General features: G+C 46.9%; 2 protein-coding genes across 5 annotated transcripts in view; one reads left to right on the top strand and one right to left on the bottom strand.

Annotated features, from left to right (window-relative positions):
- Positions 1 to 941, top strand: part of ZWILCH (zwilch kinetochore protein) — a 41,727-nt gene extending 40,786 nt beyond the window's left edge. For all 4 annotated transcript variants that reach the window (XM_043919845.1, XM_043919846.1, XM_043919847.1 and 1 more), the window contains one exon: positions 402 to 941. The gene's annotated coding sequence lies outside the window, so the exon portion shown is untranslated. The remainder of the gene's footprint in view (positions 1 to 401) is intronic.
- On the bottom strand, positions 568 to 15,001 carry LCTL (lactase like). Its single transcript, XM_043919848.1, has 13 exons — positions 13,678 to 15,001; positions 12,891 to 13,054; positions 12,207 to 12,294; positions 11,603 to 11,712; positions 9,860 to 9,988; positions 9,662 to 9,757; positions 8,279 to 8,333; positions 7,985 to 8,146; positions 4,452 to 4,726; positions 3,521 to 3,647; positions 3,150 to 3,349; positions 2,362 to 2,425; positions 568 to 683 (listed from the first exon to the last, which is right to left on the bottom strand). The coding sequence occupies exons 1-13, from the start codon at positions 13,829 to 13,831 to the stop codon at positions 568 to 570; spliced, it is 1,740 nt and encodes a 579-aa protein (XP_043775783.1). The 5' UTR covers positions 13,832 to 15,001.
- Positions 15,002 to 16,894: the final 1,893 nt, after the last annotated feature.

The raw sequence follows: 16,894 nt of genomic DNA, 5'->3' as shown, positions 1-16,894 counted from the left end.
GGATTGACTGTCATATGTAGCGCAATCCTAGTGTGGTAATCATTTCTACATTAAAATAATATTTCCGGACAGATTTTGTTTTTTATTTTTATTTTTTATGTTTTTGAGTTTTTTTGGCCACTAGGCATGTGGGATCTTAGCTCCCCCGCAGAGATCAAACTTGCACCCCCTGTGGTGGAAAGTGGAAGTGTTAACCACTGGACCACCAGGGAAGTCCCCAGGACAGATTTTAAAATGAGATAAATCACAAAACCGTTTGTGCAGTATGATCCTTTCTGCGAAATAAAAATCAGTGCATAATATACAGCAAAATACTAACATTGACTTTGAGAAGGGTGAGATTACAGGTGATTTTTATTTCATTTACACTTTCTTTTAATTTTCTAATTCTTAAATCCTAGCTCAAACTGCCCACCCCCCCAGAAAAAATGTACAGAGGTAATGGGAAGGTAATTATCACAAAATCTGAAAACAGAGATGTGCCTCAGCCTTTAAAGGAGAAAGATGCTGAAGAAGATCCTGATGGTTCTCTCTGAAAGACGCAGCTGCAGAACGGGTGACCATGTCTCAGCTCAGACTCCTCAGGAGAAGCATCAGGAGAACTGCAGCGATTAGTATACAGAGGGTGCAGACTGTCGGTACCACGATCTCTGTCACGATCTGCATGTAACTTAGCAAAGGCTCTGCAGTGGGGGGAGAGACCAACATGGCAGATGAGAAGGCAAATGCAGCTTCATCCTGAAAGCTTCGGCTGTCCGGAAAAACTTGTAACATGGCATCATCACACTTGCTAATTCTCATTTGCTCTAAAAAAGAGAAACTGGTATATTAAATGTTATAAAAAATTGTGTAAGGGCTTCGTAAGATATTTTAGAAAATATGGATAAAGAATGCTGACTTTTGGTTCTTCAGTACTATAATAAAGTCTATATGTATATCAATGCTTGTGCTTACTCAGAATATTAGCAGCCATATTCCTCAGCTTCTATAATTCTCATTGGGGCGATTTAGATGATATTGGGTATGTTCAGGGTGATATAGCCGTGGACTCATTGGAGAGATTTAGGGAAAAAAAATTCCTTAAAAAATATTTGCAGCTTTTCAAAGGTGTGATTGTATATCTTAAGAGGTATAGGAATTTCTATATTGAAAATTTTTATGGTAATTCTTACCATAGCTAAATAATTTTAAGAGTTAAATGATAAACATTATTTCATGTGCATTAATATTGTGGTAGATTTTTATGAAATGCCTGCTTTTAGGTTTTGTGCCAGGCACCCTTGGTTACTGAGATAAATAAGGCACAGACCCTATTCTCTTGGAGCTCATGGGCTCAGTAGTAAATTCTACATCGTGTTTCTGTATTAATTTAATAGAATATACATCTTTAATATTGCTTGATTATTTAGATGAGGGGGGAGAGGACAGTGGTATATTGGCCTGTAAAAATAGCTGAGTTGGTAGGATTTGAGTTAGCATTTTCCACCTCTGATACCACATTAAAGATGAATTTGTTAAATGTGCATAACAGTTAAAAAAATTTTTTTTGTTAAAACAGGAAGTGTATTTCTCTCATTGCCCTTATGTATGGGTGGTTTAGTTGTTAAGTCATCTCTGACTCTTGCGACCCCATGGACTGTAGCCTGCCAGGGTCCTCTGTCCTTGGGATTCCCAGGCCAGAGTACTGGAGTGGGTTGCCATTTCCTTCTCCTGGGGATCTTCCCGATCCAGGAATCGAACCGGGTCTCCATTGCAGGCAGGCAGACTGAGCTACAAAGGAAGCCGCTTATATATAAAAACAAACTACAAAGAAACAGATGATATGCATTGGCATTTCTTGATGCATGTTTACTATCCTGCTTATTCTACATCTCTGACCCTTTTAGGTCCTATTGCATTAGAAATGCCTTCTGTGAGAGCAAGGACCTTGTTTTGTTTATTGCTATGTCGCCAGGGCTTAAAACACCCTTGAGCCAATAGTGACTGTTTAATAATTACTTGCTGAGTGAGTGAATATAATGTGTAGAGTGTTCGTGGATTTTTCTTCATTCCATTTGGTAGAATGGTTGAATTTCTCCCTCCTTCCAGCAGCCCACTATAACAATAGTAGATTTATAAATTTACACTATGATTCAAAATCAAACTAGAGTAGATAAAATATTTCTTTTTCATGGTAGATTTTTAGAAAATGTTTCAAATGCTGATAGAAATTTGACATTACTTCAAAATAAAGGGAAAAAGTCCATTTCTAATCGTGTGGTTTTGGAAGATTGACTTAAGGTGGGTCCACATTTTGAGATTTTTGATAATACCACTACATATGTTAATTACATGGTTTAATTATCAAAGAATTAAACTCACCTGCAGCAAGCATCTGGTTGTTGATAGAGCAAATTTCCAAGGCTTTGAAGTACCAACTTTCCACCTAATAAAAACCCACTTGGTAAGTAAAGTCTTACTATGTTTGCACTGTTTGAAATCATTTTTGGAATAGTGTGGGATAAAATTTTTTTAAGAATCTGATTATAGTTTAAATCAGTTAATATTTATTGAACGCCTATGCATCATTGTGAGGGGGCCAAAGAGCAGTTTTTATTCTTATAATCTAGCTATCTTTTTCTAATAATGCAATTACTATCTTTTCTACTAATGCAAAAATAGTGAATACCTGATAACTATCAGTCACTGCTTCTATTTATAGTCCGACTGGACTCACCCTAAAAGAATGTTGATAAACAAGTGAGATTTTTTCAAAAGAATTATAACACTCTAAATTACAACTTGCATTCCCTGCCATTGGGTGCAACAGCATAGAGAATAGAGAGCTGATAGAAAAATGTGTAGGTTATAGAAAATGGGAGGTTTTATAGAATACTTTTTATTTTAATCTCATTTTGGAAACAGTGCACTTGTATTGCTATGCCATTTGGTGGGAAAAGAAGTGAAAAATTTTAATAACCCTAGTCTTCTCTTAATGTTCTGTGTGCTAGGATTGCATTGTCCTTACCCCCATTCCAAGCAAATAAGCAAGAAGGGGAAAAAACACCGGGCTCTGTTCCCAGATACCCCTGTGAGGTGCTTGCTAAACACTGTACTCCAGTTACCTGGTTCTAAAATCCAGAAAGAATAACATCGAGAATTATTCCTACCTCTCTCGGATTGGGAAACCCATTGGCAGTGATAATCCTCTTGTAATATTCAACTGAAGCCTTTGGATAGCGCGGCCTATTTTTCTTGTTGAAATCAATATAGTAGAATCCATATCTATCTGAGTATCCTCTCTCCCATTCAAACTTATCCAACAGAGACCAGGAAGTGTACCCTTTTACATTAGCACCATCTTTGATAGCTGCAAAGACATTTTATTCCATTTTGAATATGTTTTATTTTCTTTGAAAAACACTATTGTGAAGATAACCTTAAATATTTTCATTTATGAGATTTAGAAACAAGTTTTAATCGTGTTACAAATTTTGCCCAAGTTGAATAAAAAGATATGTGAAGACAGTTTGTATCTTACCTTTTAGCATTTCATTTGTGTATCCTTTAAGATATTGAATTCTCCACTCATCACACAGTTGGGTACAGTGTAATTTTTGAGACGCTCCATTTTCTGTCACATATATGAGTGGATTGCCGTATTGAGTCTGAAAGGAATCATGGCAACACATATTGAAGCCTGCCATATTCTAATTGGGCATGTTTGGCATTTAGTAGATGCCAGTTAGCATGTTTATTTAGAGATGAATGTAGGCAGAAGGCAAGTTAATATAGAAAAAAAATTATATATATATATGTATATATAGTTATTTTTGGCTGCATCATGAAGCAAATGGGATCTTAGTTCCCTGACCAGGGATTAAACCTGTGCCCCCTGCATCCCTGCCTTGGAAGCATGGAGTCTTAACCACTGAACCAGCAGAGAAGTCTCAGAATAATTCATTTCTTGACAAGCCATCATTTTAGAGAAAATATGCTTCATGTCTTGTTTTTGTACATATGTTCCATTACAGGTGAGAAGGGCATAAAAATACATATGAGATTTTTGAAGTTTTATTTATAAATGTATATAGTATCTATCACATGTAATCATATATTGTTATATATGATATATATGCATATTATATGAATTTAATTTATATAAGATATAACAACTATGTATATGATCTCTATATATGATTATTAGTAGACATTCATCTTTTTTTTGGCCATGCTGTGTACCATGTGGGATCTTAGTTCCCTGACCAAGGATTGAACCTGTGCCCCCTGCAATGGAAGTTGAGAGTCTTAACCATTGGATCACCAAGAAAGTCCACATTAGTCTTTCTTTAAGGCCTGTATCTAGTAGCTTCTGAAGTGTAACTGGGTTCTTTAATTTAAATGTAGGCACCTGAGCTTATGCTGTAAAAACGTGAATGCAGGTAAAAAGTCCTTCAGCTTAATGTAGTCACCTGAGCAAAGTTGAGAAGCCTCCGAAACCCCCACGGCACAGAATGTAGCCATTTAGATCCCAGATCAGGCCAGTTTGGGTCAACCAGTTCTACTAAGTCACGATCATTCTGGTAGCTGGGACCCTGGCCAGAGGGATAGTTCCTTTCTGTGATGTACCGAGTCGTAAAATGACCTAAGCCCAAGAAGTCAGATGTGCCTTTAATGTAGCTCTTCTCCTGGAGTGAGAACACTGGCAACCTCGACATTTCCAGGCCTTGCTCTGCGCTCTTTCTTCCTAATGAGAGAGAAAAGTAGAATTTAACCAACTTTTATTTTCTCACAGTCATTCTGTTGTCAGGTACCACGATGATACTGATGTATTGACATGTAAGCCATTATCCAGATCCTGGGCTTTGGAATGCATCAGCATGGAAATTATAATCTTAGCCTTTCAAACTGGATTTCATCATTGGAATACTAGCCAAAAATTTCTCAGTCCATATTGCTTAAAAGCAATATTTTCACACATTAGTAAGTGGTGTATGGAAAGTTGTACAGCTATCTGGAAAAAAGTAGAACTAGGTTATTCCTTACATCAAAAATTGATGATTTTGTTTGCCTCTGGGAAGGGAACTGGAGGCCAGTGGTACTCTGGCCAGCAGGGGAGAGACAGTCATGTTGAGGCCTGTGGTGGTGTCAGCTGGTACCACCTCTGTGTTGGGCAATGTCCTCGCTTTCAAAATTGTAAAAGTGGATGTCCTTTAACTGACCGATACTAAATCTACTTACTCTACACTACTTATGTAAAAGGATGTATGTACAAGGATCTTCATTAGCAAAAGATTGGAAGCAACCTGAAGGGCTGTCAGGAGAGACTGATTAATAAGTAAGTGATGGGGTATGTTACATCAGTACCACACTCTGCAGCCATTAGAATGAATGAGGCGGTGTTTCATATACCAGCATAGATGAGTGCCAAGATGGATGCTCGAGTGAAACAAAGATGCAGAGCATTATGAATATGTAAGTATGTACACACACCAGCAGCAGTGTTTTTTGCTTATGCGCGCACAATCCATCTCTGAAAGTGTACTTCCTTCTGGGGAGGATAGGAATAGTGAAGTGGGGGAGGGAAGGAAACTTAACCTTTTTCACTTTTTTATACTTAAAAAATTTTTTTTTAATTTTTTACACTAACTTTGATGTTTGCACCATCCTAAGGGTAGGTTCATCCTTATGTTCAAAAAAAGAAATATTTTAGAGACAAGTTCCATAGTTTGAGGCTTAAAGAAAGACATAAATTAAGGTCAGAAATTTGCTGCCTCCAAAACATAAAATGAGTTAAGACTTTATTCACAGAAAGCTCAGTAAACAGCTGTCATCCTCACTGTCCTGACCCTCAACATCATCTTTATTTTTACATCATTCTGTTTCATTCTGTTTCTTGGAAACTACAACTAGATGTTTAAAAGGTATACTTTGAAACATGTCCTTGTATAAACTACTCAAAAAAAGTTTAAGTCAATGTATAAAGGAAAGTAACATTTTTATGTGTTGATAACTAAAATGCAGTTAGAAAAGGCAGAGGAACCAGAGATCAAATTGCCAACATACACTGGATCATCGAAAAAGCAAGACAGTTCCAGAAAAACATCTACTTCTGCTTTATTGACTATGCCAAAGCCTTTGACTGTGTGGATCACAATAAACTGTGGAAAATTCTCCAAGAGATGGGAATACCAGACCACCTTACCTGCCTCTTGAGAAATCTGTATTCAGGTCAGGAAGCAACAATTAGAACTGGACATGGAACAACAGAGTGGTTCCAAATCAGGAAAGGAGTACGTCAAGGCTGTATATTGTCACCCCGCTTATTTAACTTATATGCAGAGTAAATCATGAGAAATGCTGGACTGGATGAGGCACAAGCTGGGATCAAGATTGCCAGGAGAAATATCAATAACCTCAGATATACAGATGACACCACCCTTATGGCGGAAAGTGAAGAAGAACTAGAGAGCCTCTTGATGAAGTGAAAGAGGAAAGTGAAAAGTTTGGCTTAAAGCTCAACATTCAGAAAACTAAGATCATGGCATCCAGTCCCATCACTTCATGGCAAATGGATGGGGAAACAGTGGAAGACTTTATTTTTGGGGGCTCCAAAATCACTGTAGATGGTGACTGCAGCCATGAAATTAAAAGATACTTACTCCTTGGAAGGAAAGTTATGACCAACCTAGACAACATATTAAAAAGCAGAGACATTACTTTGCCAACTAAGGTCCATCTAGTCAAGGCTATGGTTTTTCCAGTAGTCATGTATGGATAAGAGAGTTGAGCTATAAAGAAAGCTGAGTGCCGAAGAATTGATACTTTTGAACTGTGGTGTTGGAGAAGATTCTTGAGAGTCCCTTGGACTGCAAGGAGATCCAACCAGACCATTCTAAAGCAAATCAGTCCTGAATATTCATTGGAAGGACTGATGTTGAAGCTGAAATGCCAATAATTTGGCCACCTAATTCGAAGAACTGACTCATTTGAAAAGACCCTGATGCTGGGAAAGATGGAAGGCAGGAGGAGAAGGGGACAACAGAGGATCAGATGGTTGGATGGCATCACCGACTCAATGGACATGAGTTTGACTGGACTCCAGGTGTGGTGAAGGACAGGGAGGCTTGGCATGCTGCAATCCATAGGGTCACAAAGAGTCAGACATGACTGAGCGACTGAATTGAACTGAACTGAGGCTCAAACGGAAGTCAACTGGAAGTAGAAGCTGTTTCTTAGGAAGATTTTCCTTGTTCTTAAAAACAGATGATATGCTATTCCCTTTTTTTCTGCTTCAGAGTGTTGATATACAAAGATGTGATGCCTGGAGCTGCTGTAGCCATCTTGTGGCCTAGGAAAGTAGATGATGAGTTAGCTAAATGAAAGTGCCAGAGTAGGAAAGATGAAATGAATCTGGGTTCCCAAAGACATCCCTGAGGGCTGAATTAACTACTTGTGGATCACCCTTTTCTGGATTTCAGGTAAGATGATAAATCCTGTACTTTTCAATCAATTTTATTTGGAGTTTTCTATGAAGTGGCAGTTAAAAACACTGAAATTATAGCATTGTCTTTACTCTCTTCTCTGACATTGTGGAAAGCAGAACTTGGAAAGTATTCCTCAAGGGACAAAAAGAACCAGCAATAGGATTGAGCCCACCCAAGACCATGTCTTTGACTCCTCACTCCTACTTCGCTGCATTTGGGTGGAGAAGAGTGGGGAGAAGACAGGACAACAGAACACAGAAGGGAGCGGCTTAGAGAATTGCTAACTGTTCTTCCCCTGGATTCTGATATTCTCATTTTCCGGGTCTAGAAACTTGTTTGGATGTCCCTCACCCTTCCAGTTCAAACAACCAGTTCTCAGTTCTGGGGGGCTGGGTTACCCCTTGAGTGCTTCACCCGAACCAGCCCAGCGTGTTCTTTCCCCCTGCCTGTCCGTCCTTTGGCTCGAGCTCCATGCTGTTGCTGTGGTATCTGGAGTCTGCAAAGGTGACATGGCTCACCGATGTGGTCCTTCATGACTTGGGGGTAGTCACCGGCGTAAATGGGGTTGGCAAACCAGCCCAGGCAGAACTGTAGGTATCTCTCGGCAGCCTCTATGTCCTTGGGGTTACTAAGGTCCACAGGCTCCCCCCAGTCGCAGTTTAATGAGATCCCCACCAGACCTTAAAAGAAAGAAGAGGGGGTGGCAGGCAGGGTGACCGCCACGCTGGCCACGCGTCTGCTCTCAGCGCTCTCGGCAGGAGGACTCACCTTGCTGGGTGGGAGGACTCACCTTGCTGAGTGGGAGGACTCACCTTGCTGCTGCCTGCGCCACGTGTCGTTGTAGGCGTGCCAGACTCGGGCGTGGGCCTGGGAGAGAAAGGAGTGCATCGGGGGTGCCGACCGTACCCATTTCTCTCCTCCCTCTCAACCCCTCCTTTCTAACTCTGGAGATCGTTTTAAGTTTTATCCTCTTCATGAGTCCAGCATTGATTAGCCCGACCCATAGGCTCCCTTCCTCTGACCTCCATTTTCCTTGTACTGTGGAGGACACTTGGTCTAAATCTGGCATGAATGCATAAGCCACCACTTTGCGTTCCTTATTGTTTCTGATTTTTGCTAACGTGTCTGCTTTGTTCCTGGTTGTCCTGTGCTGTCACTAGGCATTGCTTTCAGCATGCGTACTCAGGAAATTAGGAAAACACCAAGCATCTGAAACAGTCTTGAGAGACAGAATGCAAAGTGTGCTAACCTGCCTTCTCTCCACATTCTCCCCCAGGGACCCGCTGATGTCTTCAGAGCTCTGCCCTTTAAATATTCACAGTTAAAGAAATCCTAAGCTCCATAGAGAAAGAATGAGAAAGTTCTCTTGCTGACATGAATTTGAGGGTCTGGTATGTCCCCAGCGGTCCCTTGCCTGCCCGCTTGATCAGATTGTCCACCTTTTGTTGACAGTCCATTGGGGGCCACCCCACCAGGCCTTGCACCCATTCCCCAGTCATCGTCACCTGGACCCTCATATATGTCCTGGAATGGACCCATTCCTTCCCCGCTTCTCAGGCCCTTCGGCATCTCCTCTGTCCTCCTCAGTTTCTGCCCTAGCTGAGCCTGGCCGCCCCTGCAGACCCCTGCAGCCACTGCAGCTCCTTCCAGCAGATGCCGTTTTTCCCCCTCACACCCCACATACCTCAGGAGAGTGTCTGCCTTGCTCTTTGTTGTTGCTTCCAAATGATTTCTCCTTCCTCCTCCAAAAACTCCAGATCCTTTGACGTCCATGCTATCAGACAAGCACTCCTAACCCCTTCCCTGTCCTTCACCACCCTCCTCTTACTTCTGCTCGTGCACTGAAGATTTTCACCCCAGCTCACTGTCATCCCCCTTTCCTCCTGTCACCATGCCCCACAAGACAGTTTAGACCTGTAGGTGACAAGTTTTCACATTCACGGGCTCCAGCCCCTCAGCCAGATTGCCAGCTCTAGGGAGCAGTCCTGGCATCTGGGCCGCAGTGTCCAGCAGAGCACTGGATGGGACCCTCGCTCACAGATGCTCATGGGCAGGAAGGGGACTGCGCGGGCGCGAAGGTGCGAGGTGGCAGAGGACTGGGCTCAGACTCGGGCCCCTGGGGCAGGCTTAGCTGTCACTGGGGCTCCCCGCTCCACCTTGACCCCGGCCTTCACTCCCAGAAGGCCCCACCTCACCTTAATGACATGATGTGCCGCCTTGTACAGGCCCGTGCCCTGGAGCTTCAGGCCAGGTGCGTGGTGGCCCGTCTCGTAGCCCTTTTCTGCCATTGTCTGCAGGGATAGCAAGGGGGGCCCACAGGACCCGTGAGAAGTGACAGGGTGCACTCTTGGCTGGAAAGTGGGTTTCCCCACCTGGAGTGGGGGTCTGCTTACCCGAGGATCACTGAAAGTAACCCAGTGTTTCACACGGTCCCCAAAAGCCTCAAAGCACAGGTTGGCATAATCACTGAAGTAGTTGGCCATGCTCCCGTTCTGCCACCCGCCGCACTTGGCTTGGAGCAGCTGCGAACAGAGGGGTGGAGAGAGAAGCAGGTGCCCCAAGGGTCCGTCTCCAGAAAAGACTTTCGGGGTCAATGGGCCAAGTTTGTGGAAGAAACTTGGAGGATGTTTAGAGGAAAGGGGAGCAAAGATGCAGGGTCTCAGGCATTAAAACTTGAAGATTTAGGGGGGTGGAATGGGTCAGGTGGGAGGGAGGGAAGATATGTGTGTGTGTGTGTGTGTGTGTGTGTGTATAGCTGATTCACTTCATTGTACAGCAGAAACGTACACAACATCACAACTTTGTAAAGCAATTACGCTCCAGTAGAGAGAGAGAGAGAAAAGACTTGAAGATAGTGGCAGTGTTCAACTGTAGAGAAACATGGAGACATATTATACCTTATACAAACAAGCGGGAGAGGGCAGAGGAAGTTTGAGATTCTCGTGCTTAAAAAGAACTGTATAGAATGAGTATTTAAGAAAATTTGCCAGAGGAAAGAGGTCTGATCATGAGGAAAGAATCTTGATTATAAATTCTGAAGAAAGACGACACAATACTGGGAGTGGGAACCCTGGTTAGAATTTCCAGGGCCGTGCAGGGTCTCAGAAACCTCCCAGAAGCCTCTGTCATGAGAGCAGTTCTGCTTCCTTCAGGGCAGGGCTCTCTCCCACCCAAGGGCATCTGCTCATCATGCAAGATTTTTCCCCAAGATTCATCGCCCCATCAAGACTGCCTCCTGAACTCGTCTTGGAGGGTCTGAGGGAATGCTGAAGGGGCAGTGACAGTGATCACCCAGGGAAGAAGATGGAAGGTGGTTTCCAGTTCACCTCCCTAAAGTCTGCTCTGCACCCCCAGCCCCAGCTCAGAGGCCTTCCTCCCGCCTCATGCCCAACCCTCCAAAGCGTCGATGGAACTCCATCTTCTCCCTCACACCTCCCTGAAGCCGGTGTCTTGTCCTCTGCCCTCCCACCACCCCGTGTCACAGGGAGGCACAGAAACGACTCCTCTGCCAGCTGGGCTCTGAGGAGCCTTGTTGAACAAATGAAAAAACTTCTTGAATGGTGATGTCTAACAGTGAGGTTCCTACAGAGATCACCTGGGAGGGTGGGGGTGCTCATCTTTTGTAAATTTTTTTTATTAACTTATACATTTTTTTGGCATGTGGGATCTTAATTCCCTGACCAGGGATCACACCTGTGCCTCCTGCATTGGGAGCACCGAGTCTTAACCACTGGACCACAAGGAAAGTCCCAAGGGTGCTCATGTAGGAGCACAAACAGTGCTAATTCTAACAAACTAGGGAAAGAAAGGCTGAGCAAACTTGTTAATTCCATGAACTCTTACTCAAATGAGACTTCTTTCTTTATAAGTTTGAGTTGTTGCTTCTAGGTTAAATGTTTTGGGAAACATCAGAATCTGCACTTACCACTTAATTACAAACATCAGTTAAGTCAGTGTTACCTCCCTGCCATGGGTAAGTTGAGAGATTTCTTCTTCACTTCCTGCCATCTTCCTATCCTGAGCCTGAGCCCAGACTCCAGGCTTTGCCCCCACCTTGCCCATCCCAAGTGCCCAGAGCAGGCTCCCTCCTGCTGAGCTGAGCTTCCGCTTGGGCCTCTGAACCTGCACAGCCTCACCTGTGGGAGATCCCAGTGGTGCAAGGTCACGATGGGGGTTATGTTGCTCTTCAGAAGGGCATCGATGAAGTCACTGTAGAATTGGATTCCCTTCCTGTTCACCCCATCAGCTGAGGGGGAAATAAAAGGAGACGTGATGAGAAAGGATGTTGACTTTCTGAAGTGCACTATGCCGGGACCCTGGAGCTTTCTGCAGGTCTGAAGGCACACTCAGTCCACCAGCACTTGGGTCTCAGATGGTGGAACAGCTACTCCTGGGAGTCCAGCCAGGAGTCCCCAACCTCGGGGATCTAATGCCTGATGATCTGAGATGGAGCTGATGTAATAAAAATAGAAGGCGCACAGTAAATGTAATGTGCTTGCATCATCCCGAAACCATCTCCCAAAACCATCTGTGGAAAAATTTTCTTCCATGAAACCAGTCCCTGGTGACAAAAATGTTGGGGACTTCTGAGCCCAGCTACCTTCGGAACCCGTGAAAGATGCTGCTGGGGAAACTGTGCTTGTGGGCTGTTCTCCCCACCCAGGACTTGTGGAGTCCCCACCAAACCAACATGACCAAAAGAGGCCACTCTGGGGCAGGGATAGGGTGGTCTTAGCTCACCTCGGACACCTGTGGGCAGGAGCCGGGGCCAGGAGAGGGAGAACCGGTAATGGCTGACATGCAGCTCTCTCAGCAGAGCAACGTCCTCCTGTGCAGACGAGGGTGGGTGTGGGCTGGGTCAGCCGGGCCCTGCCAGGGCGCCTCCTGTCCACATTCCGCATCTATACAACAGGGGTGATGCCACCTCCCCCTGCTTCCTCCTGGGGCTATGCCAGGAATCGAGTAAAAGGCAGGATATGGGGGTACTCTGAGAAATCCGTCAGGGTGCTGGACCCCCAGTCCAGAGAAGAAAGTGGGTGCTGGGCAGAGGGAGAGAGGATGAGCTGGTCCCACTGTCTCCATGGAGCCAATTCCCATACAGGGGCCAGGGGTTCAGGCCACGATGGCCTGTAGGCCCTAGGGTCATGGCCTTGGCCCTTCAGCTGCCCATCCCTTAGACTAAGGCCCTGGCTCAGGCGGGGCCTGCTTTCTTTTCCTTCTACATCCACATACCTTCCCATATCCTGGCACCCCCTCCCCAAGCCCCAGTCACCACCAGCCCCTCCCTGCCCAGCTGCATCGGGGTTGAGGGGGTTTAGCAGATCACCTGGTGGACACTGGCACGTGGGCTCCCCCAGTATGTCACCTCCCAGCTCTCGCTGGGTGATGCTCAGTCACACACGCTCACACACACCCATCACTCACTTGGACCTTGTAGTAGCTGTTGCAGGCCACGTCTGCTGTCTCGTCCCCAAGGATGTTCCCCTTCCCGCTGTGCGTGAAGGTGTCCCAGATGCTGGGCCCTTTCCCATGCTGGTCCCAGGCACCCTCAGTCTGGAAGGCGGAACTGCCCACACCCCAGGAGAAGCCTGCAGGGGGAGACCCCAAGCTGGGCCCTGAGCCTTCTCCTACTCCCCATCTGGGACTGGGATCCTGGGCTGTGCTTCCAGGACCGCAGGACAAGCCCCCCCCCTGGCAGCCTGCCCTATCTGCCTGGGGCTAGGGGTGGGAGCATGTGTGGCAGGGGGAGGGGAGAGACATAATACATTAACAGCATTATCTGCACAAGTTTAGCTCTGATTGGCATTTAGTATCTATATAGTAACTTTAAAAAAATCTGTTAGGCACCGTAAACACGATATATAAAACAAATAACTAATGAGAAGCTACAGTATGGCACAAGGACCTCTACTCAATGCTCTGTGCTGACCTAAATGGGGAAGAAATCCAAAAAAGAAAGGCTCTATGTGTACATATAACTGATTCATTTTGCTATACAGCAGAAATTAACATAAGACTGAAAAGCAACTACACTCCAATAAATATTAAAAAATCTGTCAGGATTTTTTATTTCAGACCACTACATGGAATTATTTTCACCATCCTACCTATAAGGAAGCTGAAACACCGAAACTCCTTGACAGGTCAGCCAGTGTGGGCAAGCCGACAGACAGATGGATAGACGGACAGAGCCAATGAAGAGTGGACATACCAAGTGGGAAGTTTCCATAGTAGAAGGAGGCCTCTTCTGGGGATTCCTTCCTGGTGGCCCCCAGCCTGGACGCCAGCAGTAGCACCCAGCAAAGAGTAACAACGCGCACTGGCTTCATGGCACCCGGCCCTCCCCCATACCTGAAAAAGCACATCTGACAGGTGTCAGCCCAAGCAGCCAGGATTCGGGGTAGGGGGTGCAGATCCTGGCTTGAGGGCAGAGACGAGAGGAGGAGGTGGGACTAGTGGGGGATGCTTTATCTGATGAAGCATTGGCTCTTTTGGGGGCAGGTTCTCCGTGGTTTTGCTGGGACACACCAGCACAGGCTGAGACTGGGCTCCAGATACAATCCTCAAGTTAGATACTCAGGAGGACAAAGACTGGGCTTGGGGAGCTCTGGGTCTGATGGGCAAGGCTTCAAACCACCCCGTGTCCCTGCCTGATGGGGGAGACCCAACCTATACTCTGTGATGGCTTCAACCCAATGGGGAAACCACTCTGGCTTAGGGATGCTCTAGTCTGATGGGGGAGGCAGAACAAGCCACAGAACCCCTGCAGCACCCCATGTACACAATGCGGCCTATTCAGAGAGACAGACCCCTCCCCAAGCCGGGGGTCCTAAGAAGCGTTGCCATCCCAGGGTCTTCAGTCCTAAGGGTGAAGGCAATTCCCTTCCCCTGGGCTCCCCTCTCTGACCCAGCCTAGTCAGCTTACCTGGATGGTCCTTGGTCCCAGACACCCCCAGAGTGGCAGCTGGTGTCCAGGGCACTCTCCACCTGACCCCCCAAGTGCCTGCGTGCCCCTCTTCCTGACAGCAGAGCCCTCAGTGCAGCGAAGGCTCTGGGTTGGGGGTGTGACCAGTGGCCTAACCCCCCTACAAAGAGCTTCAATAGCCCCAATTCAGTGGAGAGGGCAGGAATGCTGAGCTGGCCTGCAGGGCCTGAGTCAGCAGCCCGGCAGCTTGGCCCTGGGCCCAGGGCATCCAGTCAGCCCCCTCCCAGGGTAAAGTGGAGGCCACCCAGTCCCCTGGTCCCTTCTGGACCTGATGCGTCACCTCCAGCTCACCTTAACCTGTGAAACGCCAGGTGGCTGGGTAGAGAGCATCATGTGAGAGCATCTATCTCTGTCTCCACCCATCCCCAGCCAGCCAGAGTTCACTGTAGAAGGTAAGTTTGGTTTTCCCACTTCTTCCTCTCTTTGGATGCCTCATTCATTCCTTTACTCTCTCTCTCATTCAAACACGACTGCCTGAGAAATTGTTTGGCAGTCCAGTGGTTAGGCACTTTCACTGCCATGGGTTGATCCCTGGTCAGGGAACTAAGATCCTGTAAGCCTCTTGGGGTGGCCAAAAAACAAAAAATACAGAAAAAGAAAGAAAGAAAGAAAAGGTGAGACTTCCCTGGTGGTCCATTGGCTAAGACTCTATGACCCCAGTATAGGGGGCCCAGGTTCAATTCCTTGTCAGGGAATTATAGCCCACATACCACAACTAAGAGTTGCATGCCTCAACCCAACACAGCCAAATAAATAACTATTAAACAAAAAAAACCAAAAAATCACCCACCTTCCCTGGAGCCTCGGCACCTCCTGCTCCCCATCCAGGCTGCCAAGCCCCTGCCGTACGCTTCCTTCACTACAGTGTTCCCCACTTTTCGCTCTCACTGTCCACTCCCTCACCCCAATCCCTGCATCTCACTGAACGACTAGCCTCCGTGCCTTCAGCTGATCCCCACCGTGACTCCATAACTGGGCGGTTCCTACGCCTTTGTGGTTGATTCATTTCTTTCTGCCAGGGTGAAATGGGACTTTGTCTGAGCCCCCCAGGGATTCAGGGTCTTGTGGAAAGGCGGCAAGATGGAGAAGGAAAGCTGTACCAGTGACCAGGGCTCTAATGGAAGGATGGACAGAACTGTAGAGGTGGGGCCAGCTTTACCGGAAGGGACTCTGGACAAGATACTTGAAGGATGTGGAGGCACTTGCTAGATGGTGCGGAGCAGGGAGGGTGTGGGAACTGCCAGGGGTAACAGTGTGAGCAAAGGCTCTGAGGGGTGTCGGGGACCTGGCAGCCTGGTATCTTCTCTCCCCTCGCATCTGGCCTGCAGTTACCAGGCAGAACTGTGTCCTCCGGTGAGCAGGTCGTTGGACCTCATCCTCACGGCCATCTCTTCTGCGGGTGGGGGGCTGTGAGGGTCTGAAATAGGTGGTAGGCTGTTTGCACTGGCGCCACCGCCTGCCTCTCCAGGCCTGTGGGCCCTGGGGACCCTGCTCTCCAGGCTGAGGTTGGCAGGAAACATAAAACTTTAAGACCTGATGTCATCTCTGAAAAATGCTCCCTCTTCTCTGAGAGCCAGGGGCCTCGTGTTTGTGTTGGGGGAGGGGCTGGTCATCCTGGCATGGCCCCGGGCTGCTTGGGGGTCTGTCTGCAGACCCAGTCTCCACTGTCTGATCCCCATTCTCCCCACAGGCTCCAAGCTGGAAGGACCTGGGCCTCAGGGCTGGGTGACCACCACCCCCCTTTCTGCCCCCAACCCCATCCCATCCAGGGCTGCTCAGGCCCTTCCAGAGGCTTGAAGCAACCATGATAGAACCCTTTCCTCAGGTGTGTGTGGGGGGTAGAGGTGGGGTGGGGAGTATTCTGAAGGCCTTGGAGGCCAGGCCTGGCTGAAGATGAGGTGTGTTGGGGAATGGGTGGGCCTCTGTATCTTCCCCCTCTTTCCTCCCGGCAAGGGCTTGCAGAGGTGGGGTGCCCTCTGCCAACAGCCTCCATAGGGCCCAGGCTAGAATCTAAGCTCCATGTCTTTCAGGAAGGGACGTGGTAAAAGCAAAATGTCTGGTCTTCCATCCTGGGGAGCATGGATGGATCCCAGGCACTGGGTCAAAGTGGGTGTGAGGATGGGAGAGGCTCAGCTCAGCCCGCTCTATATCTCAGGATCCTTCAGAGGGAATCAAAGGGCAGGTGTGGGAAGGACACCGGGGATTCAGGAAAACAGATTCCTGCCTCCATGCCACCAGGAAGGGGCTGTGGGATCCGGTAACAATAACAAGAGCTATTATTTAAGGGTACACCCTGATGACAGCCAGGGCCCAGTCATTCTCTTTCCTGGCCCTAGGAGTCAATCCTTCTCTCTCTGGGGAGGAAAGGGGTCTCTAGGTCCCATCCAGCCTCTATCTGGAGGCTGGCTACCAGCTGTCTGGAGTCTTCTTCAGCTCTCAAGTT

The sequence above is a fragment of the Cervus elaphus genome, chromosome 12 (genome assembly GCF_910594005.1).
Source record: "Cervus elaphus chromosome 12, mCerEla1.1, whole genome shotgun sequence".
NCBI classification, from domain to species: domain Eukaryota; kingdom Metazoa; phylum Chordata; class Mammalia; order Artiodactyla; family Cervidae; genus Cervus; species Cervus elaphus.
Note: the sequence above shows the minus strand (reverse complement) of the source record. Positions and strands in the feature narration are given on the sequence as shown.